General features: G+C 39.7%; 2 protein-coding genes across 6 annotated transcripts in view; one reads left to right on the top strand and one right to left on the bottom strand.

Annotated features, from left to right (window-relative positions):
* LOC309841031 (olfactory receptor 8G5-like) overlaps positions 1-24,580 on the bottom strand; it is a gene marked incomplete at both ends in the record, with an annotated part of 188,307 nt that overhangs the window by 20,006 nt on the left and 143,721 nt on the right. The window contains one exon of one of the 5 annotated variants that reach the window (XM_082683835.1): positions 4,518-4,581. The exons of the other annotated variants lie outside the window; for them this stretch is intronic. Within the exon in view, the coding sequence (XP_082539961.1) occupies positions 4,518-4,581 (64 nt within the window). Of the gene's footprint in view, positions 1-4,517; positions 4,582-24,580 lie in introns of those variants that run through there. 5 annotated transcript variants of the gene reach the window in all.
* The window catches only part of LOC309841033 (olfactory receptor 8B8-like), a gene marked incomplete at both ends in the record, with an annotated part of 127,746 nt that overhangs the window by 98,843 nt on the left and 4,323 nt on the right, over positions 1-24,580 (top strand).

Raw genomic sequence — 24,580 nt, 5'->3', positions numbered from 1 at the left:
GCTCCCCACCTCTCTCTGCCTACCTCTCAGCCTAGTTGTGATCTCTCTCTCTCTCTTTCTCTCTCTCTCTCTGAAATAAATAAATAAAATCTTAACAAAAAACAACTGCAACCAATTAGGGTAGAGAGAACATACCTCAAAAGATTAAAAGTCATCTATGAAACTCCACAAGTAATACCATCCTCAATGGGGGGGGGGGGACAGAGAATTTCCTTTACAGAATATTCTCTGGAATATTCCAGAGAATAGGACAGGGATGCCTATTCTCACCATTAATATTTAACACAGAACTAGAGGTCCTAGCTTCGGCAATCAGACAACAAAAAGAAATAAAAGGCACCCAAATCTAGAAGGAAGAAGTCAAACTTTCACTCTTTGTAGACAACATAGTATGCTACATAGAAAACCCAAAGAATCCACCAAAAATTTGCAGGAGCTGACACAAAAATTCAGTTAAAGATGAAGGATACAAAATCAATATAGAGAAATCTGTTGCATTTCTATCTGCCAATGATGAAGCAGCAGAAAGTGAAATCGAGGAATCAGTCCCATTTATGATTACAAACCATAAGATACCTAGGAATAAACCATACCAAAGAGGTAAAAAGATCTGCATGCTGAAAACTATGAAACATTGATGAAAGAAATACAAGATGACAAAAACAAATGGAAAAACATTCCATGCTCAAGGATTGGAAGAACAAATATGTTAAATGTATGGCCCAAAGCAAACTACACATTTAATAAGATCTCTCTCAAAATACCACCAACATCTTACACAGAGCTAGAACAAAAATCCTAAAATTTGTATGGAACCACAAAGACCCTGTATAGAAAAATCAATCTTGAAAAAGGGAAGTACAGTGCAAGGCATCACAAGTCTGTACTTCAAGATACATTACAAAGCTGTAGTGGTCAAGACAGTACTGTTGTGGTACAAAAACAGAAACATAGATCAATGGAACAGAATAGAAAACCCAGACATGGACCTACAACCATATGGCCAACTAATCTTTAACAAAGTAGGAAAGAATATCACATGGAAAAAAGACAGTCTCTTCAACAAATCGTGTTTGGAAAACAGGACAGCAACATGCAAAAGAATAAAACTGGATCATTTTCTTGTACAAAACTACATGTAGACAGGAAACCATCAAAATCCTAGAGGAGAACTCAGGCAGAACCTCTTTGACATTACTATACATGTCTCCAGAGGCAAGGGATATAAAAGCAAAAATGAAATTTAGGACTTCATCAATGTAAAAAGCTTCTGCACGATGAAGGAAAAAATCAACAAAACTAAAAGACAACCATTCTGAAGGTTGAAAAGATATTTACAAATGACCTTATCTGATAAAGAGTTAGTATCCAGAATATAAAAAGAACTTATCAAACTCAATACCCAAACAAATAACCCAGTTAAAAAATGGGAAGAAGAGGGTCACCTGGGTGGCTCAGTGGGTTAAAGCCTCTGCCTTTGGCTCAGGTCATGATCCTAGGGTTCTGAGATCGAGCCCCGCATCGGGCTCTCTGCTCAGCGGGGAGCCTGCTTTCTCCTCTCTCTCTCTGCCTGCCTCGCCGCCTACTTGTGATTTCTGTCTGTGAAATAAATAAATAAAATCTTTTAAAAAAATAATAAAAAATAAAAAATGGGCAGAAGACATGAATAGGTATTTTCCAAACATGACACACAGTTGGCCAACAGACACATGAAAAGATGCTGAGCATCACACATCATTAAGGAAATATAAATCATAACTAAAATGAGATATCATCTCACACCTGTCAGAATAGATAAAATCAACCACAGAGGAAACAACAGATGTTGATGAGGATGAGGATAGAGGGGAACCCTCTTACACTGTTGGTGGGAAATGCAAACTGGTGCAGCCGCTGTGGAAAACAATATGGAGGTTCCCCAAAGGGATAAAAATAGAACTAACCTATGATCCAGCAATTTCAGTAGTAGGTATTTACCCAAAGATACAAAAATACTGATTCGAGGTATACACACTCTCCGATTTATAGCAGCATTATCAGTAAGACCCAGATTATGAAAAGAGCCCAGATAGTCACTGAATGATGAAATGATAAAGAAGATGTGAGATATATGTGTGTGTGTGTGTGTGTGTATATATATGTGTGTGTGTATGTATATACATATATGCCATAAAAAAGAATGAAATATTGCCATTTACAAAGATGTGCATGGAGCTAGAGGGTATTATGCTAAGTGACATAAATCAGTCAGAATAAGACAAATACCATATGATTTTACTTATATGTGAAACTTAAGAAACAAAACAAATGAACACGGGGGAAAAAAGAGGGCAAGCCATGAAACAGATTCTGGACTAAAGTCTACAAACAGGATGCTGGAGGGGAAGTGGGCAGGGAGATAAGTTAAATGGGAGATGGAGATTAAGGAGGGAACTGGCTGTGATGAGCACTGAGTGTTGGATAAAGGTGATACCCCTGAAACTAATAATACATCATATGTTAACTAGATGGAATTTAAATAAAAACTTGAAGCTAAAAAATAAAATAAAACAAAATAAAGTGGCAGGGGTTGGGAGGTGGGGGTACCAGGTGGTGGGTATTATAGAGGGCACAAATTGCATGAAGCACTGGGTGTGCTGCAAAAATAATGAATACTGTTATGCTGAAAATAAATAAAATATAAATTTTTTAAAAAAGCAAAATAGACTACAAAGAAAAGTAGAAATAAAATCAGAAGGCTAAGAATTTAGTCTAAACTCTCACTTTAAAAACCTGTATGCCATTAGGTAAATCTTACTATTCTGAGCTTCACTTTCCCAGCAATACAATAAATATATTTTGATGATCGGTTATATATTGGTTTGACTGTAAAGGTGTAAAAGAGAAAAATCTGCAAAAAGACTCTCCATATGTGATGTCTACATATGCAAACTGGATTAATCTTGATTGTCATTATGGACTCTTCAACTCCTGGCATTGAAAGGAGACATATTCTCACCAACTGGAGGATGGAGAAATGGGATTACAAACAGATGTTCTGATACATATACTTTTTTAAAGCTTTATTTATTTGTTTGTTTGGGAGAAAGAGAGAGAGGATGAGAGAGCAAAAGAAGGGGTTGCAGCAGAGGGAGAGGGAGAAGCAGGGTTCCAGCTAGGCAGGGAGCCCAATGTGGGACTCAGTCACAGGATCCCATGATCATGAGCTGAGCCAAAGACAGATGTTTAACTAAGCCACCCATATACATATACTATACCTTGATACATATTCTAATACCAATAAAATGTCATCCTTCTAATCCATATTCTAATACCAAGTGGCAGATAAAAACACCCACAATAATAAAATGTCACCCTTCTAATTTAATTCTTTAAAGAGCATTTCAAGTTCCAGAGGAAAAAACAAGTTGATAATGAAAATGGGTGGGGAAATAAGACAACACGTTTATTACTTAATGCTATTACTAAACAAACAAAAAGGTAGAGAAGATACTATGGTATTGGTGTGGAAAAAAGAAAGACCAGGCTTGAACTTCCTTGACCATATTAGGAGAAAATGCTAGGAATATTGCCATGAAAGGTATTTTATTTTAAACATTCAGAATCCCACCGGACAAAACTAACTACACGGATACACACTGTTTCTGATCAATTCACTCTTCTACTCAGAGTTTTTCTCACAGCAAGTTTAATGTCCTTGTTTCTCAAGCTGTAAATGAAAGGGTTCATCATGGGAACTGCATTTGTATAAAAGACAGAGGAGATTTTTCCCTCGTCCATAGACTCAGCAGAAGATGGTTTAAGATACATAAATGCACCTGATCCAAAGAACAGAGAAACAGCAATTATGTGGGAACTGCACGTGCCGAAGGCTTTGGACCTGCCCTCAGTAGAGCTGATGCGCAAGATGCTGGACAGGATGAAACCATAAGAGACAAAGATAGTGACAGTGGGCACAATGATATTCATACCCACGACAATGAAAACCACCAGCTCATTCACATAAGTGCCGGTGCAGGAGAGCTGGAGTAGAGGGAGGATGTCACACAAATAATGGTTGATGGTGTTTGCATCACAGAAGGTCAGTCTTAGCATGCATCCAGTGTGAGCCGTTGCATCCAAAAATGACACCAAATATGAACCAAGCATAAGGATGGAACACACTTTAGGGGACATGGCAACATTATATAAGAGTGGGTTACAGATGGCCACATAGCGATCGTAGGCCATTGATGTCAGCACATAAGCTTCAGAAATACCAAAACCACAGAAAAAGAAAAGCTGGGTCATGCATCCCCTGTAGGAGATAATATTCCTCTTTGATGTGAAGTTAATCAGCATTTTGGGTGTAAACACAGAAGAATAACAGAGGTCTATGAAGGACAAATTGAAAAGGAAAAAGTACATGGGGGTGTGCAGGTGTGAATTCAGCAGGATTAGAGTTACCAAGCCCAAATTTCCTAACACAGTGACCACATACATGAGTAGAAACAGGAAGAACAGGGGGAGCTCAAGATATGGTGAGTCTGTTAGCCCCATAAGAATAAATTCAGTCACAAAGGAAGCATTTTCAGCAGGCATTCTTCTCTAAGGGGATCTGTGAACACAGGAGAAAAAGTTACACAGAGAACAATTGAACATTTCCTACCATATCTCCTCGCACAGAAGTTGGATTTGTACTAGGAATATTTGAGTCTACCCCAAACTGGACCCACAGAATCTGCTTTGTCATTATCATGAATCTAGTGACATGGACACTTCCTTATTGGGGCTCTATAAGCTGTAAAACAAAGAGCATTAAAACTTGGCCTACAAAATGAAGACCAATGTTTCCATAAGCCAATAGGACTGCTGTCGAAACCAAAGGTTAGGGAGAAGATTGGACCAGAAGGAAATTGCCTTCCCTCATTTCACTTCTTTGACCACATGACCCTCCACTAACCAGTAAAATGGAGGCAGCAACCCTACCAAATGGGTGCTGGCTTTCAAGGGGATTGTATTTCTTGTGGTGAGAATGAGGAAAATTGTTCTAATCCAAAAATAAGGACCAGAGTCTAGGAGAGTTCAAGTTCCTGACCCATGTACAGAGTAAAAACAATAAATGTAGAAGAGTGAGAGTTCCATCAATGGAACTGACTAATAAATTGCATCCTTGAAACCTAATAATATTTCTAAACCTTCCCTGCTCCGTCACCCTTCCCTAAACAGGTCCTTCTACCAATTTCATGTGAGTCTAAGGACTGCAATGAACTGGAAAGTAATTGGCATCTTTGATTCCTAGACTACCATCATAAAAGAAAGACATGAATAGGCACACCTGGGTGGCTCAGTCAGTTGAGCATCTGCCTTCAGCTCAGGTCATGATTCCAGGGTTCTGGGATGAAGCCCCACATCCAGCTCCCTGCTCAGCAAGGAGTCTTCATCTCCCTTTCTCTCTGCTCCTGCTCTCTCAAACACTGCTTCTCTCAAATAAATAAATAAAATCTTTTAAAAAATAAAGCAAAAGACATGAGTATAAATGGAATTCAAAAGCTCACCCTCCTTAGGCAAGAACACCTTGGACCTTCCTTACTAGTATTACCTCTGTGCTCCTGAAAGGGCAAATTCTGTAGCTTTGCTCCCTTCGAGTCTATGAGGACACGGCCCACACTTAATTTCTGAAGAGCCCTGGAAATCCTTCTGAACCACAGACAATAATTTCTGACTATGAGTTCTCTTAAGCAGCAGACCAAAATAAACAGCCTTTATTATGATCATTTTGCACTTGGTAAATCACAGAAGACTTAAGGTGAGGGCAATGATATAATGTTCTCAGATATAAACAGGGCAGAAGCTTACTCAGTCTCTCTTCCACAGGGAATGGTTTCTGGTGTAATAGGGTCTTGAGAGGATTGTATTTACACAAAGGACCACAATGGGTTTCTAGTTCCTTTGGAGCTAAAATTTTACTCAAGGTTACAGTCCACTGGAGGGATCAGACATCCCCTGAGAGAAGCCAAAAATAAAGTCCTATTTCCAGGTCAGCAACATGGCAGAAGAGGAAGCTCTAGAAGAACCATCTCCTCTTTTCCTTAACCTAAACACAATGACACACAACCTATAAGAAACCTATAGAATGGGGTTCTCCATGGAGTTGGCTACTCCTGCAGAACCTGATGGAAGGTCTTCATTGAGTGTAGTAAAATCACTGTCTCTGCTCAAGACTGGTTTACATTACTCCACACTACTCTAATTCTGGTTTCTTCTGTGTGAGCCATTCTTTTTCCTTTTTTTTTAATTATTTCTTTTCACCATAACAATATTCATTGTTTTTGCACCACACCAAGTGCTCCATGCAATCCGAGCCCTCCCTAATACCCAACACCTGGTTCCCCCAACATCCCACCCCCGCCCTTAAAGACCCTCAGGTTGTGTTTCAGAGTCCATAGTCTCTCATGGTTCACCTCCCCTTCCAATTTCCCTCAATTCCCTTCTCCTCTCGATCTCCCCATGTCCTCCATGTTATTTGTTATGCTCCACAAATAAGTGAAACCATATGAAAATTGACTCTCTCTACCTGACTTATTTCACTCAGCATAATCTCTTCCACTCCTGTCCATGTTGCTACAAAAGTTGGGTATTCATCTTTTCTTTTCTTTTTTTTTTTTTAATTTATTTTCAGTGTAACAGTATTCATTGTTTTTGCACCATACCCAGTGCTCTATGCAATATGTGCCCTCTATAATACCCAACACTTGGTTCCCCCAACCTCCCAACCCCCGACCCTTCAAAACGCTCAGATTGTTTTTCAGAGTCCATAGTCTCTCATGGTTCACCTCCCCTTCCAATTTTCCTCAACTCCCTTCTCCTCTCCATCTCCCCTTGTCCTCCATGCTATTTGTTATGCTCCACAAATAAGTGAAACTATATGATAATTGACTCTCTCTGCTTGACTTATTTCACTCAGCATAATCTCTTCGAGTCCCATCCATGTTGCTATAAAGGTTGGGTATTCATCCCTTCTGATGGAGGTATAATACTGCATAGTGTATATGGACCACATCTTCATTATCCATGAGTCTGTTGAAGGACATCATGTTTTGTTCCACAGTTTGAAAACTCTGACCATTGCTGCTATAAACCTTGGGGTACAGATGGCCCTTCCTTTCACTACATCTGTATCTTTGGGATTAATGCCCAGTAGTGCAATTGCAGGGTCATAGGGAAGCTCTATTTTTAATTTCATGAGGAATCTCCACACTGTTCTCCAAAGTGGCTGCACCAACTTGCATTCCCACCAACAGTGTAAGAGGATTCCCCTTTCTCCACATCCTCTCCAACACATGTTGTTTCCTGTCTTGCTAATTTTGGCCATTCTAAATGGTGTAAGGTGGTATCTCAATGTAGTTTTAATTTGAATCTCCCTGATGGCTAGTGATGATGAACATTTTTTCATGTGTCTTATAGCCATTTGTATGTCTTCATTAGAGAAGTATCTGTCCATTTTTATATATGATTATCTGCTTTGTGTGTGTTGAGTTTGAGGAGTTCTTTATAGTTCCTGGATATCAACCTTTTGTCTCTCCTGTCGTTTGCAAATATCTTTTCCCATGCCGTGGATTGCCTCTTGTTTTGTTGACTGTTTCCTTTGTTGTACAGAAGTCTTTGAATTTGATGAAGTCCCAAAAGTTCATTTTCGCTTTTGTTATCCTTTGCTTTTGGGAGACATATCTTGAAAGATGTGGTTGATAGCGAAGAGGTTACTGCCTATGTTCTCCTCTAGGATTCTGATGGATTCCTGTCTCACATTGAGGTCTTTTATCCATTTTGAGTTTATCTTTGTGTACGGTGTAAGAGAATGGTCGAGTTTCATTCTTCTACATATAGCTGTCCAATTTCCCCAGCACCATTTATTGAAGAGACTGTTTTTTTTCTACTGTATATTTTTTCCTGTTTTGTCGAAGATTATTTGATCATGAGTTGAGGGTCCATATCTGGGCTCTCTACTCTGTTCCACTGATCTATGTGTCTGTTTTTGTGCCAGTACCATGTTGTCTTGGTGATCACAGCTTTGTAGTAAAGCTTGAAATCAGGTAACATGATGTCCCCAGTTTTATTTTTCTTTTTCAAAATTTCCTTAGGGATTCAGGGCCTCTTCTGATTCCATACAAATTTTAGCACTATTTGCTCCAGCTCTTTGAAAAATACCAGTGGAATTTTGATCGGAATGGCATTAATGGGGGCTTAAGTGGGTAGAAGAAGAATCAATGAAACAAGATGGAATTGGGAGGGAGACAAACCATAAGTGACTCTTAATCTCACAAAACAAACTGAGGGTTGCTGAGGGGAGGGAGGTTGGGAGAAGGGGGTGGGATTATGGACATTGGGGAGGGTATGTGCTTTGGTGAGTGCTGTGAAGTGTGTAAACCTGGTGATTCACAGACCTGTACCCCTGGGGATAAAAATATATGTTTATAAAAAATAAAAAATTTAAAAAAATTTTAAAAAAGTATAGATTGCTCTAGGCAGTATAGACATTTTAACAATTTTTATTCTTCTGACCCAAGAGCATGGAATGGTCTTCCATCTTTTTGTGTCTTCTTCAGTTTCTTTCATGAATGTTCTGTAGTTCCTTGAGTACAGATCCTTTACCTCTTTGGTTAGGTTTATTCCCAGGTATCTTATGGTTCTTGGTGCTATAGTAAATGGAATCAATTCTCTAATTGCCCTTTCTGTGTTTTTATTGTTAGTGTATAAGAAAGCCACTGATATCTGTACATTGACTTTGTATCCTGCCATGTTACTGAATTGCTGTATGAGTTCTAGTAGCTTGGGGGTGGAGTCTTTTGGGATTTCCATATAAAGAATCATGTCATCTGTGAAGAGAGAGAGGTTGACTTCTTCACTGCCAATTTGGATACCTTTTATTTCTCTTTGTTGTCTGATGGCTGTTGCTAGAATTTCTAATACTATGTTGAAAAAGAGTGGTGAGAGTGGGCATCCTTGTTGTGTTCCTGATCTCAATGGGAAGGCTGCAAGCCCTTTCCCATTGAGGATGATATTTGCTGCGGGTCTTTCATAGATAGATTTGATGAAGTTCAGGAATGAAGTTCAGCATTTTAATCAGGAACGGATGCTGGATTTTGTCAAATGCTTTTTCTGCATCAATTGAGAGGACCATATGGTTCTTCTCTCTTCTCTTATTGATTTGTTTTATCACCTTGATTGATTTGCATATGTTGAATCATCCTTGTAGCCCAGGGATGAATCCCACCTGGTCATGCTGGATAATCTTTTTAATGTGCTGTTGGATCCTGTTTGCTAGGATATTTTGAGAATCTTAGCATCCATATTCATCAGTGATAGTGCTCTGAAATTCTCCTTTTTGGTAGGGTCATTGCCTGGTTTGGGGATCAGGGTAATGCTGGCTTCAGAGAAAGAGTCTGGAAGTTTTCCTTCCACTTCAACTTTTTGAAACAGCTTCAGGGGAGTAGGTGTTATCTCTTCTTTGAAAGTTTGATAGAATTCCGCAGGGAATCCGTCAGGTGCTGGGCTCTTGTATTTTGGGAGGTTTCTGATCACTGCTTCAATTTTGTTACTAAATATCAGTCTATGCAGGTTGAGAGTTTATAGCTTTCCAGGAATGCATCCATTTCATCTAGGTTGCTTAGCTTATTGGCATATAACTGTTGATAATAACTTCTGATGATTGTTTCTACTTCCTTGGTGTTCGTTGTGATCTCTCCCTTTTCATTCAAAATTTTATGAAATTGCGCTTTCTCTCTTTTCTTTTGGATTAGTGTGGCCAATGGTTTATCGATCTTACTGATTCTTTCAAAAAACCAACTTATAGTTTCATTGATACATTCTACTGTATCTCTGGTTTCTACCTCATTGATCTCTGCTCTAATCTTGATGATTTCCCTTCTTATGTGTGGAGTTGGTTTGATTTGTTGTTGATTCTCCAGTTCTTTAAGGTGTAGAGACAGCTGCTGTGTTCTGGATTTTTCAATTTTTCTGAGGGAGGCTTGGATGGCTATGTATTTCCCCCTTAGGACCGCCTTGGCTGTATCCCATAGGCTTTGGGCTGAAGTGTCTTCATTCTTATTGGTTTCCATGAATTGTTTCAGTTCTTCTTTGATCTCCTGGTTGATCCAAGCACTCTTAAGCAAGGTAATCTTTAGGTTCCAGGTGTTTGAGTTCCTACCAACCTTTTCCTTGCGATTGTGATCGCAAAGCCCTGTGATCTAAGAATATGCAGGAAATAATGTCAGACTTTTGGTACCGGTTGAGTCCTGATTTGTGACCCAGTATGTGGTCATTCTGGAGAAGGTTCCATGTGCACTGGAGAAGAATGAGTATTCTGTTGTTTTAGGGTGGAATGTTCATAGATATTTTCAACAGTTAGATCATCTTGGTGGATAATCCCTTTAAGAACAATGTAGTGTCCTTCTGTATCTCGGACTACAGGCTTTAGTTTAAAATCTAATTTATCTGATATGAGAATTGCTACCCCGGCCTTCTTTTGAGGCCCTTTGGCATGAAAGATGCTTCTCCATGGCTTCACTTTCAGTCTGGGTGTATCTTTAGGTTCAAAATGGGTCTCTTGTAGACAACATATGAATGGGTCCTGTCATTTTATACAATCTACAGCCCTGTGTCATTTTACGGGTGCATTTAGGCCATTCACATTGAGAGTAGTTATTGATAGATACGTTTTTATTGACATCGTGTTACCTTTGAAGTCTTTCTTTCTGTAGATTGTCTCTATATTTCTGTTCAAAGCTACTCTTAGAATTTTTTCTCTTTAATAGAATCCCCCTTAATATTTCCTGCAGTGTCAACTTGGTGGTTGCATAGTCTTTTTTTTTTAAATTTTTTCAAATTATTTATTTTCAGAAAAACAGTATTCATTATTTTTTCACCACACCCAGTGTTCCATGCAATCTGTGCCCTCTATAATACCTACCACCTGGTACCCCAACCTCCCACCCCCCCCCCCCCGCCACTTCAAACCCCTCAGATTGTTTTCAGAGTCCACAGTCTCTCATGATTCACCTCCCCTTCCAATTTACCCCAACTCCCTTCTCCTCTCTAATACCCCTTGTCCTCCATGATATTTGTTATGCTCCACAAATAAGTGAAACCATATGATAATTGACTCTCTCTGCTTGACTTATTTCACTCAGCATAATCTCTTCCAGTCCCGTCCATGTTGCTACAAAAGTTGGGTATTCATCTTTTCTGAAGGAGGCATAATACTCCATAGTGTATATGGACCACATCTTCCTTATCCATTCGTCCATTGAAGAGCATCTTGGTTCTTTCCATAGTTTGGTGACTGTGGCCTTTGTTGCTATAAACATTGGGGTACAGATGGCCCTTCTTTTCACGACATCTGTATCCTTGGGGTAAATACCCAAGAGTGCAATTGCAGGGTCATAGGGAAGCTCTATTTTTAATTTCTTGAGCAATCTCCACACTGTTTTCCAAAAAGGCTGCACCAACTTGCATTCCCACCAACAGTGTAAGAGGGTTCCCCTTTCTCCACATCCTCTCCAACACATGTTGTTTCCTGTCTTGCTAATTTTGGCCATTCTAACTGGTGTAAGGTGATATCTCAATGTAGTTTTAATTTGAATCTCCCTGATGGCTAATGATGATGAACATTTTTTCATGTGTCTGATAGCCATTTGTATGTCTTGATTGGAGAAGTGTCTTTTCATATCTTCTGCCCATTCTTTGATATGTTTGTCTGTTTCATGTGTGTTGAGTTTGAGGGGTTCATTATAGATCCTGGATATCAACCTTTTGTCTGTACTGTCATTTGCAAATAATCCTAAAATTTGTATGGAATCAAAAGAGTCCTCGAATCGCTAAGGAAATGTTGAAAAACAAAAATAAAGCTGGGGGCATCACGTTACCTGATTTCAAGCTTTATTACAAAGCTGTGATCACCAAGACAGCATGGTACTGGCATCAAAACAGACACATAGACCAGTGGAACAGATTAGAGAGCCCAGATATGGACCCTCAACTCTATGGTCAATTAATCTTCAACAAAACAGGAAAAAATATACAGTAGAAAAAAAACAGTCTCTTCAATAAATAGTGCTGGGTAAACTGGACAGCTATATGTAGAAGAATGAAACTCGACCATTCTCTTACACTGTACACAAAGATAAACTCAAAATGGATAAAAGACCTCAATGTGAGACAGGAATCCATCAGAATCCTAGAGGAGAACATAGGCAGTAATCTCTTCGATATCAGCCACAGCAACTTCTTTCAAGATATGTCTCCAAAGGCAAAGGAAACAAAAGCGAAAATAAACTTTTGGGACTTCATCAAAATCAAAAGCTTCTGCACAGCAAAGGAAACAGTCAAAAAAACAAAGAGGCAACCCATGGAATGGGGTTGCATACATAGTCCTTTAAGCCTTGCTGGTCTTGGAAACTCTTTATCTCTCCATCCATTTTGAATCTCAGTCTTGCTGGATAAAGTATTCTTGGCTGCATGTTCTTCTAATTTAGTGCCCTGAATATATCCTGCCAGCTGTCTCAGGCTTGCCAGGTCTCTGTGGACAGGTCTGATGTTATTCTGATGGGCTTTCCTCTGTACAAAAGGAGCTTCTTTGTCCTGACTGCTTTCAAGAGGGTCTGCCTACAATTATAATTCTTCATTCTTACTATTAGGTGTCTTGAGGATTTTTGAGAATCTATAATCTTGGGGGGGGGGGAGCCGTTCTGCCTCTAGTACATGAATGCTGGTTCCATTCACGAGATTGGGAAAATTTTCATGGACAACTAGTTCCACTATGTCTTATAGACGTCTTTCTTTCTCTTCCCCTTCAAGGATTCCAAAATTTCTGACGTTGGAATGTATCATGGCATCATTTATGTCCCTGATTCTGTTTTTGTGGCTTCTAAGCTGTTTGGTCCAGGCTTCCTCCTGATCCTTTCTCTCTATCTTTTTGTCCTCCAGATCACTAATCCTATCTTCTGTCTCAGTTACCCTAGCTTTTAGAGAATTTGGATTAGATTGGCACTCATTGAGAGCATTTTGAACATCATCCCTGGTGGCTTTCAGTTCTGCCCTAATCAATTCCGTTTGGTCACCCATGGCTTTCTCCAACCTAGCTATCACCTAGATAATTGTTAGCCTAAATTCCCTTTCCTACATATTGTCTATGTCAGTAGCCATTAGCTCTGTTGCAGAAGGCCCATCCTCTGTATTTTTCTTCTGTTGGGCATTCCTCCTCCTAGTCATTTTGGTGAGAGATGACTGAACAGATGTAGCTGGATGTATGGATTGGGGTGCAATCAAGGTGCACCCTGGAATGCTTCTGAGCAATCAGGATTCTCCATCCAAATGAGAGAAAAGAGAAAAGAAAATTTAAAAGAGAGAGAGAGAGACAAGAAAGAAAGGGAAGATAAAAGAGAAGGCTCAGCCCAAATGGGCTCCATGGTAAAATTTATGAAGTATACAAACAGAAACAGACAAACAAAAAGACTGATAAAAGTATATAACAAGAGAAAAAAAATATATATATATGCAAAAAAGGGAAGAATCTTGTAAAAAAGAACCCCAAGTATAAGATTTATATACCTTCAGGACAAACACAAAACCACAGAAACACTGGTGGAAGAAAAAGATGGGAGAGTGGTTATAAATTCTCAGTGTGGGTGAGGAAGGTTATTTTGATTCTTCCTGGATTTATCTTGATATCATTGTTAAAGGACTCAACTTTCTAAGATAAAGAGGGATTAAAAATTGGTTTATCTATAGGGGTAGCTTTTATTGGGGAAAAGGGATTACCTTGAAGTTTAACTCTATATGGATATTAGAAAATAAAAATAAAAAAGGAGGAGGAGTCAAGATGGCGGAGAAGTAGCAAGCTGAGACTGCTTCAGCTAGCCGGAGATCAGCTAGATAGCTTATCTAAAGATTGCAAACACCTAAAAATCCATCAGCAGATCGAAGAGAAGAAGAACAGCAATTCTGGAAACAGAAAAACAACCACTTTCTGAAAGGTAGGACCGGCGGAGAAGTGAATCCAAAGCGACGGGAAGATAGACCCCGGGGGGAGGGGCCGGCTCCCTGCAAGCGGCGGAGCAACCGCGCACAAAATCAGGACTTTTAAAAGTCTGTTCCGCTGGGGGCGCCTGGGTGGCTCAGTGGGTTAAGCCGCTGCCTTCGGCTCAGGTCATGATCTCAGGGTCCTGGGATCGAGTCCCGCGTCGGGCTCTCTGCTCAGCAGGGAGCCTGCTTCCCTCTCTCTCTCTCTCTGGCTGCCTCTCTGTCCACTTGTGATTTCTCTCTGTCAAATAAATAAATATTTAAAAAAAAAAAAAAAGTCTGTTCCGCTTAGGGACATCGCTCCAGAGGCTAAACCGGGGTGAAGCCCACGCGGGGTCAGCATGGCCTCAGGTCCCGCAGGGTCACAGAAGGATCAGGGGTGTCTGAGTGTCGCAGAGCTTGCGGGTATTGGAACGGGAAAGCCGGCTACAGAGACAGAGCCGACAGTAAGCTCACAGCTCGGGGTTACCTTGAACCAGTCGCAGGCTCGGTGAGCTCGGAGCGCGGCCGGAGGTCAGGCAGACGGGAGTAACTGAGCGCTGTTCTCTGAGGGCGCACTGAGGAGTGGGGCCCTGGGCTCTCGGCTCCTCCGGGCCGGAGACCGGGAGGCCGCCATTTGTGTTCCCGTCCTCCGGAACTCTACGGAAAGCGCTCAGGGAACAAAAGCTCCTGAAAGCAAACCCGAGCGGATTACTCACCCCAGCCCCGGGTAAGGGCGGTGTAATTCCGCCTGGGGCAAAGACACTTGAGAATCACTACAACAGGCCCCTCCCCCAGAAGATCAACAAGAAATCCAGCCGAGACCAAGTTCACCTACCAAGGAGTGCGGTTTCAATACCAAGGAGAGCAGCAGAATTCCAGAGGAGGAGAAAGCCAAGCACGGAACTCATGGCTTTTTTCCTGTGATTTTTTTTTAGTCTTGCAGTTAATTTAATTATTTCTTTTTCATTTTTTTTTTTTCTTTTTCTTCTCGCCTTCGGGTAAAATTTTTTTTTTAACTGTTACCTTTTTCTTTTTTAACGATTTTTTACTAGTTTATCTAATATATATATTTTTTCTTTTTTACATTTTTCTCAGGTGTTTTCTTTTTTAAAAAAAAATTTTTTTTTCTTTTCTTTTTTTTTTCTTTCTTTCTTTTTGAACCGCTTTTTATCCCCTTTCTTCCCACTCACGATTTTGGATTTCTTCTAATTTAGTTAAAGCATATTTTCCTGGGGTTGTTGCCACTCTTTTAGTATTTTACTTGCCCCTTCATTTACTCTTATCTGGCCAAAATGACAAGACGTAAAAATTCAACGCAAAAAAAAGAACAAGAGGCTGTACCGAAGGCTAGGGACCTAATCAATACAGACATCGGTAATATGTCAGATCTAGAGTTCAGAATGACAATTCTCAAGGTTCTAGCTGGGCTCGAAAAAGGCATGGAAGATATTAGAAAAACCCTCTCGAGAGATATAAAAGCCTTTTCTGGAGAAATAAAAGAACTAAAATCTAACCAAGTTGAAATCAAAAAAGCTATTAATGAGGTACAATCAAAAATGGAGGCTCTAACTGCTAGGATAAATGAGGCAGAAGAAAGAATTAGTGATATAGAAGACCAAATGACAGAGAATAAAGAAGCTGAGCAAAAAAGGGACAAACAGCTACTGGACCACGAGGGGAGAATTCGAGAATTAAGTGACACCATAAGACGAAACAACATTAGAATAATTGGGATTCCAGAAGAAGAAGAAAGAGAGAGGGGAGCAGAAGGTATACTGGAGAGAATTATTGGGGAGAATTTCCCCAATATGGCAAAGGGAACGAGCATCAAAATTCAGGAGGTTCAGAGAACGCCCCTCAAAATCAATAAGAATAGGCCCACACCCCGTCACCTAATAGTAAAATTTACAAGTCTCAGTGACAAAGAGAAAATCCTGAAAGCAGCCCGGGAAAAGAAGTCTGTAACATACAATGGTAAAAATATTAGATTGGCAGCTGACTTATCCACAGAGACCTGGCAGGCCAGAAAGAGCTGGCATGATATTTTTAGAGCACTAAACGAGAAAAACATGCAGCCCAGAATACTATATCCAGCTAGGCTATCATTGAAAATAGAAGGAGAGATTAAAAGCTTCCAGGACAAACAACAACTGAAAGAATTTGCAAATACCAAACCAGCTCTACAGGAAATATTGAAAGGGGTCCTCTAAGCAAAGAGAGAGCCTACAAGTGGTAGATCAGAAAGGAACAGAGACCATATACAGTAACAGTCACCTTACAGGCAATACAATGGCACTAAATTCATATCTCTCAATAGTTACCCTGAATGTGAATGGGCTAAATGCCCCTGTCAAAAGACACAGGGTATCAGAATGGATAAAAAAACAAAACCCATCTATATGTTGCCTCCAAGAAACTCATTTTAAGCCCGAAGACACCTCCAGATTTAAAGTGAGGGGGTGGAAAAGAATTTACCATGCTAATGGACATCAGAAGAAAGCAGGAGTGGCAATCCTTATATCAGATCAATTAGATTTTAAGCCAAAGACTATAATAAGAGATGAGGAAGGACACTATATCATACTCAAAGGGTCTGTCCAACAAGAAGATTTAACAATTTTAAATATCTATGCCCCCAACGTGGGAGTAGCCAACTATATAAACCAATTAATAACAAAATCAAAGAAACACATCAACAACAATACAATAATAGTAGGGGACTTTAACACTCCCCTCACTGAAATGGACAGGTCATCCAAGCAAAAGATCAGCAAGGAAATAAAGGCCTTAAACGACACACTGGACCAGATGGACATCACAGATATATTCAGAACATTTCATCCCAAAGCAACAGAATACACATTCTTCTCTAGTGCACATGGAACATTCTCCAGAATAGATCACATCCTCGGTCCTAAATCAGGACTCAACCGGTATCAAAAGATTGGGATCATTCCCTGCATATTTTCAGACCACAATGCTCTAAAGCTAGAACTCAACCACAAAAGGAAGTTTGGAAAGAACCCAAATACATGGAGACTAAACAGTATCCTTCTAAAGAATGAATGGGTCAACCAGGAAATTAAAGAAGAATTGAAAAAAATCATGGAAACAAATGATAATGAAAATACAACGGTTCAAAATCTGTGGGACACAATAAAGGCAGTCCTGAGAGGAAAATATATAGCGGTACAAGCCTTTCTCAAGAAACAAGAAAGGTCTCAGGTACACAACCTAACCCTACACCTAAAGGAGCTGGAGAAAGAACAAGAAAGAAACCCTAAGCCCAGCAGGAGAAGAGAAATCATAAAGATCAGAGCAGAAATCAATGAAATAGAAACCAAAAGAACAATAGAACAAATCAACGAAAGTAGGAGCTGGTTCTTTGAAAGAATTAATAAAATTGATAAACCCCTGGCCCGACTTATCAAAAAGAAAAGAGAAAGGACCCAAATAAATAAAATCATGAATGAAAGAGGAGAGATCACAACTAACACCAAAGAAATACAAACAATTATCAGAACATGTTATGAGCAACTCTACGGCAATAAATTTGACAATCTGGAAGAAATGGATGCATTCCTAGAAACATATAAACTACCACAACTGAACCAGGAAGAAATAGAAAGCCTGAACAGACCCATAACCAGTAAGGAGATTGAAACAGTCATTAAAAATCTCCAAACAAACAAAAGCCCAGGGCCAGATGGCTTCCCGGGGGAATTCTACCAAACATTTAAAGAAGAACTAATTCCTATTCTCCTGAAACTGTTCCAAAAAATAGAAATGGAAGGAAAACTTCCAAACTCATTTTATGAGGCCAGCATCACCTTGATCCCAAAACCAGACAAGGATCCCACCAAAAAAGAGAGCTATAGACCGATATCCTTGATGAACACAGATGCGAAAATACTCAACAAAATCTAGCCAATAGGATTCAACAGTACATTAAAAAGATTATTCACCACGACCAAGTGGGATTTATTCCAGGGCTGCAAGGTTGGTTCAACATCCGCAAATCAGTCAATGTGATACAACACATCAATAAAAGAAAGAACAAGAACCATATGATACTTTCAATAGATGCTAAAAAAGCATTTGACAAAGTACAGCATCCCTTCCTGATCAAAACTCTTCAAAGTGTAGGGATAGAGGGCACATACCTCAATATCATCAAAGCCATCTATGAAAAACCCACCGCAAATATCATTCTCAATGGAGAAAATTGAAAGCTTTTCCGCTAAGGTCAGGAACACGGCAGGGATGTCCATTATCACCACTGCTATTCAACATAGTACTAGAGGTCCTAGCCTCAGCAATCAGACAACAAAAGGAAATTAAAGGCATCCAAATCGGCAAAGAAGAAGTCAAATTATCACTCTTCGCAGATGATATGATACTATATGTGGAAAACCCAAAAGACTCCACTCCAAAACTGCTAGAACTTATACAGGAATTCAGTAAAGTGTCAGGATATAAAATCAATGCACAGAAATCAGTTGCATTTCTCTACACCAACAGCAAGACAGAAGAAAGAGATATTAAGGAGTCAATCCCATTTACAATTGCATCCAAAACCATAAGATACCTAGGAATAAACCTAACCAAAGAGACACAGAATCTATACTCAGAAAACTATAAAGTACTCATGAAAGAAATTGAGGAAGACACAAAGAAATGGAAAAATGTTCCATGCTCCTGGATTGGAAGAATAAATATTGTGAAAATGTCTATGCTACCTAAAGCAATCTACACATTTAATGCAATTCCTATCAAAGTACCATCCATCTTTTTCAAAGAAATGGAACAAATAATGCTAAAATTTATATGGAACCAGAAAAGACCTCGAATAGCTAAAGGGATATTGAAAAAGAAAGCCAACGTTGGTGGCATCACAATTCCGGACTTCAAGCTCTTTTACAAAGCTGTCATCATCAAGACAGCATGGTACTGGCACAAAAACAGACACATAGATCAATGGAACAGAATAGAGAGCCCAGAAATAGACCCTCAAATCTATGGTCAACTCATCTTCGACAAAGCAGGAAAGAATGTCCAATGGAAAAAAGACAGCCTCTTCAATAAATGGTGCGGGAAAAATTGGACAGCCACATGTAGAAAAATGAAATTGGACCATTTCCTTACACCACACACAAAAATAGACTCAAAATGGATGAAGGACCTCAATGTGCGAAAGGAATCCATCAAAATCCTTGAGGAGAACACAGGCAGCAACCTCTTCAACCTCTGCCGCAGCAACATCTTCCTAGGAACAACGCAAAAGGCAAGGGAAGCAAGGGCAAAAATGAGCTATTGGGATTTCATCAAGATCAAAAGCTTTTGCACAGCAAAGGAAACAGTTAACAAAATCAAAAGACAACTGACAGAATGGGAGAAGATATTTGCAAACGACATATCAGATAAAGGACTAGTGTCCAGAATCTATAAAGAACTTAGCAAACTCAACACCCAAAGAACAAATAATCCAATCAAGAAATGGGCAGAGGACATGAACAGACATTTCTGCAAAGAAGACATCCAGATGGCCAACAGACACATGAAAAAGTGCTCCATATCACTCAGCATCAGGGAAATACAAATCAAAACCACAATGAGATATCACCTCACACCAGTCAGAATGGCTAAAATCAACAAGTCAGGAAATGACAGATGCTGGCGAGGATGTGGAGAAAGGGGAGCCCTCCTACACTGTTGGTGGGAATGCAAGCTGGTGCAGCCACTTTGGAAAACAGCATGGAGGTTCCTCAGAATGTTGAAAATAGAACTGCCCTATGACCCAGCAATTGCACTATTGGGTATTTACCCTAAAGATACAAATGTAGTGATCCAAAGGGGCACGTGCACCCGAATGTTTATAGCAGCAATGTCCACAATAGCCAAACTATGGAAAGAACCTAGATGTCCATCCTCAGATGAATGGATCAAAAAGATGTGGTATATATACACAATGGAATACTATGCAGCCATCAAAAGAAATGAAATCTTGCCATTTGCGACAACATGGATGGAACTAGAGCGTATCATGCTTAGCGAAATAAGTCAAGCAGAGAAAGACAACTATCATATGATCTCCCTGATATGAGGAAGTGGTGATGCAACATGGAGGCTTAAGTGGGTAGGAGAAGAATAAATGAAACAAGATGGGATTGGGAGGGAGACAAACCATAAGTGACTCTTAATCTCACAAAACAAACTGAGGGTTGCTGGGGGGAGGGGGTTTGGGAGAAGGGGGTGGGATTATGGACATTGGGGAGGGTATGTGCTTTGGTGAGTGCTGTGAAGTGTGTAAACCTGGTGATTCACAGACCTGTACCCCTGGGGATAAAAATATATGTTTATAAAAAATAAAAAGTTGAAAAAAATAAATAAAAAAAATAAAAAAGGAATAAACTAGACTAAACTAAAGTAAAATTTAAAAAAAAATTAAAAAATAGAAATGCAAAAGAAAAACACAGGTGTATGTATCAAAAAGTTTACGTTAGAAGGTTATTATGGAATTTGATGTACTGGACATCTCACTGTGATGGTAAATAGGTTAAAAAATTATCTATATATTTAAAAAATGAACCAGAATGGGGGAACGAGTTAAAAATAAAAGTTGTATCTATGAAGTAGTGGTGGTTGTTCTCTTGTAGTCTTTTTTTTTTTTTCTTTCCTGGTTGGTTTTCTGGGGGAGGGGTCTGCCACGTGGGTTTTCAGTCAGTGATGTTCCCTGAGTTAAGTCCTCCCACCCCCCTCAAGGGTGTGGGTTCTCAGGAAACAGGTTTTTTCAGGCTTTTGTTCTCTGGAGGTTTTTATGTTTGTTCACTTGTTTTCTCTCGCCTTGACCGCTTTTGTTGGTTTTTGAAGGTTTAGAGGAAAGCAAACTGCACCCCAACCTCCCTCTCAGAGAGAAGCCTCAGTCTGCTTCCCTGTGGGTGCTGCAGAGCCCATATAAATTCCCTCTTGGCTGCTGGCAGAGCAGGTTCTGATTCGCTGTCCCTGGGGACGCAGAATCTCTTGCTTGTACCCAAAACCATGGTAGCGGCAGCTGTCTGGGCAGCTCCAGACTGCCAGAGAGGTTCCAAGCAGCGATCGCACACTGAGATTTTCCCTCTGTCCTGGACTAGGAGTGCCTGGTCTTACTGGGTCTAAGAGCACAAGGCTTATGCACACCTCTCTCAGGGGAGGGTGTGGGGCGCACACGTCTCAGGCTCTGATAGCAGGACGCGGGTCCAAGAGCACCAGGCTGGGCCTTTGTGCACCTCTCTCAGGGGAGAGTATGGGGCACACACATCTTGGGCTCTGATAGCAAGGCGCAGGTCTAAGAGTGCTGGGCTGGCCTTTCGCGCATCTCTCTCAGGGTAGGGTGAGGGGCATGCGTGTCTCAGGGTCTGTTACCATGGCTCAATGGTCTCAGGTCTGGCGAGGCTCCCAGCCCCTCACAGGAGCCCGGCCTCACGCATTCTCGGGTGTGCTGGTGGCTCAGGGACCAAGACCTGGTTTCTCAGCCGCATTCTCTGGCTCAGTGCCAGGCAGGGGAGGCTGTCCTGGGACCAGGGCCTTAGACCCCTGTCCCTAGCCACCCCGATTCCCACAATTTCCCCACGTGATCCTTTGCTCTTTTTGAGTGCTTTCAACCAGACTCCAAGTTAATGCTGGTCCCCAGATGCAGATCACTCTTGTATTGGGGTATTACTTTCCAGTCGGTCGCCTCTGGTGGCTACCTCCCCCTTTTGTTTATCTTCTGATATCAGTCCGACGTTCCCACTCTGCTTTACCTGCCCACTGGTGTCTTCTGCACCTGTAGAGATCCAGACGTGTATAATTCTGATCTCAGGCTGATTTCATGGGTGATCGGAGTTCTTTGGTAGGTAATCAGCTCACTTTAGGGTACAGGTTGAAACGGCGCCTCCTCCTACTTCCCCGCCATCTTGTCTCTCCCTCCAAATCTTTGGATTTTCTACGTGGAGTCCTATGTCATCTGCAAATAGTGAAAGTTTGACTTCTTCCATGTAGATTTGGATGCCTTTTATTTCTTTTTGTTGTCTCATTGCTGAGGCTCCCTTTGAGGATGATATTAATTGTGGATTTTTCATATATGGCCTTTCTGATATTGGGGTGTTTCCTCTAAGCCTGCTTCCTTGAGGCTTTTGATCATGGATGAATGTCAAATACATTTTCTGCATCTATTGATATGATCATATGGTTTTAATCCTTTCTTTTTTTAATGTGCTGTGCTGTGTCATATTCATTGATTTTTCAAATATTAAACTACCCCTGCAGCCCAGGAATACATCCCACTTGATTGTGGTGGTGATTCTTTTCATGTACTGCTAGATTCAATTTGATAGTTTTTGTTGAGTATTTTTGCATCCGTGTTCATCAAGGATATCAGTCTATAGTTCTCTTTTTTAGTGGAGACTTTGTCTCTTTTTCCTATCAGGGTAATGCTTGCCTCATAGAATGAATTTATAAATTTTCCTTCCATGTCCATATTTTGGAATAGGTTGAGAAGTATAGGTATTAACTCTTCTTTAAATGTTTGGCAGAATCCTCTGGACTTTTGCTTTTGGGGAAAGTTTTGATTATTGGCTGAATTTCTTTGCTTACTGTCAGTGTATTCAAGTTTTCTATTTTTCCTGTCTCAGTTTTGATAGTTTATACCTTTCTAGGAATATATGCTTTTCTTCTAGGTTGTCCAAGTTATTGGCATATAGTTTTTCATAATGTTCTCTTATAATAGTTTATATTTCTGTGGTGTTGTTATTTTTTCTTTTTCTTTTAGGATTTTACTTACTTGGTTCCTTTTTCTTTTCTTTTATACAAATCTGGTCTGGGGTTTTACAATTTTGTTAATTTTTTCCAAAAAACTAGCTCTTGGTTTCATTGATCTGTTCTACTGTCTTGTAGCTTCTCCCCCGCCCCCATTTATTTATTTATTATTTAATTATTATTTGAATTATTATTGAATTATTTAAATTCAATTAGCAAGTGTATAATACATCATTTTTTTGATATTTGTAGTTTCTATATCATTTATTTCTATCTAATCTTTATTATATCTCTTCTTCTGCTAGCTTTTGTCTTTACTTGTTCTTCTCTTTCTAGCTTCTTTAAGTATAAGGTTTGGTTGTTTATTTAAGATTTTTCTTGCTTCTTGATGTAGACCTGTATTGCTATATACTTCCTTCTTATGACCACTTTTGCTGTATCCTAAAGGTTTTGGATTGTCACATTTTCATTTTCATTTGTTTCCATATATTATTTGATTCATTTTTTATTTTTAGGTTGACCCATTCATTGTTTTGTAGCATATTTTTTTACCTCCGTGTATTTGTGGACTTTCCAAAAAAATTTTTTGGGGGGTTGATTTCATGCTTCATATAATTGTGGTCAGAAAATATGCAAGGTGTGATCTCAGCCTATTTGTACTTGTGGGTGCCTGATTTGTGACCTAGTGTGTGATCTACTCTGGAGAAAGTCCCATGTGCACTTGTAAAGAATGTGTATTCTGTGTTAGGTGAAATATTCTGAATATATCAGTTAAGTCCATCTGGTCCAGAGTGATTTTCAAATCTATTGTTTTCTTATTGATTTTTCGCTTAGATGATCTATCCATTGATGTAAGTGGGGTGTTACAGTTCCCTTTTATTATTTATTTTTATGATTGAGTTTCCTTATGTTTGTTATCAATTGATTGATATATTTGAGTGCTCCAATGTTGGGGTATAAATATTTATAATTGTAAGATCATTGTTTGATAGACCCCTTGATTATAGTATTGTGCCCTTCCTCTCATGTTACAATCTTTTGGTTTAAATCTAGTTTGTCTGATAAAAGTATTGTTATCTGGCTTTCTTTTTTTTTTAAGATTTCATTTATTTATTTATTCGTTTATTTATTTATTTATTTATCCGGCAGACAGAGATCACAAGTATGCAGAGAGGCAGGCAGAGAGATGGGGGGAAGCAGGCTCCCCACGGAGCAGAGAGCCTTGATCCCAGGACCCTGGGACCACAATCTGGGCAGAAGGCAGAGGTCTCAAGCCACTGAGCCACTCAGGCACCCCCTCTGGCTTTCTTTTGATCTCCCTTTGCATGGCAAATATTTCTCCATTCCCTCACTTTCAATCTTAAGGTGTCTTAGGTCTAAAATGAGTCTCTACAATGAGGCAGCATATAGATGGGTCTCAATTTTTAAATTATTTATGACACTTTATTACGTGCTTTGATTAGAGCATTTAGTCCATTTACCTTCAGAGTTATTGATAGATATGAATTTAGTGCTATTTTATTACTTGTTTGTCATCATTTCTGGAGATTTTCTCAGTTCCTTTCTAGTCTTTGTCACTTTTGGCCTTTCATTCCTAGTCAGAGTCCCTTATAATATTTCTTGCAGTCCTGGTTTAGTGGTCATGAACCCCTTTAAGTTTTGTTTGTCTGGGAAATTCTTTACTCTCCTTCTATTCTGAATGATAACCTTCCTGTACAGACTCTTCTTTCCTGCAATTTTTACCACTCAGTATGGAGAATATATC

Source organism: Mustela nivalis (assembly GCF_964662115.1).
Source record: "Mustela nivalis genome assembly, chromosome: 9".
NCBI lineage: Eukaryota > Metazoa > Chordata > Mammalia > Carnivora > Mustelidae > Mustela > Mustela nivalis.
The sequence above is the reverse complement of the archived record's forward strand: the minus strand, read 5'-3'. Positions and strand labels throughout refer to the sequence as shown.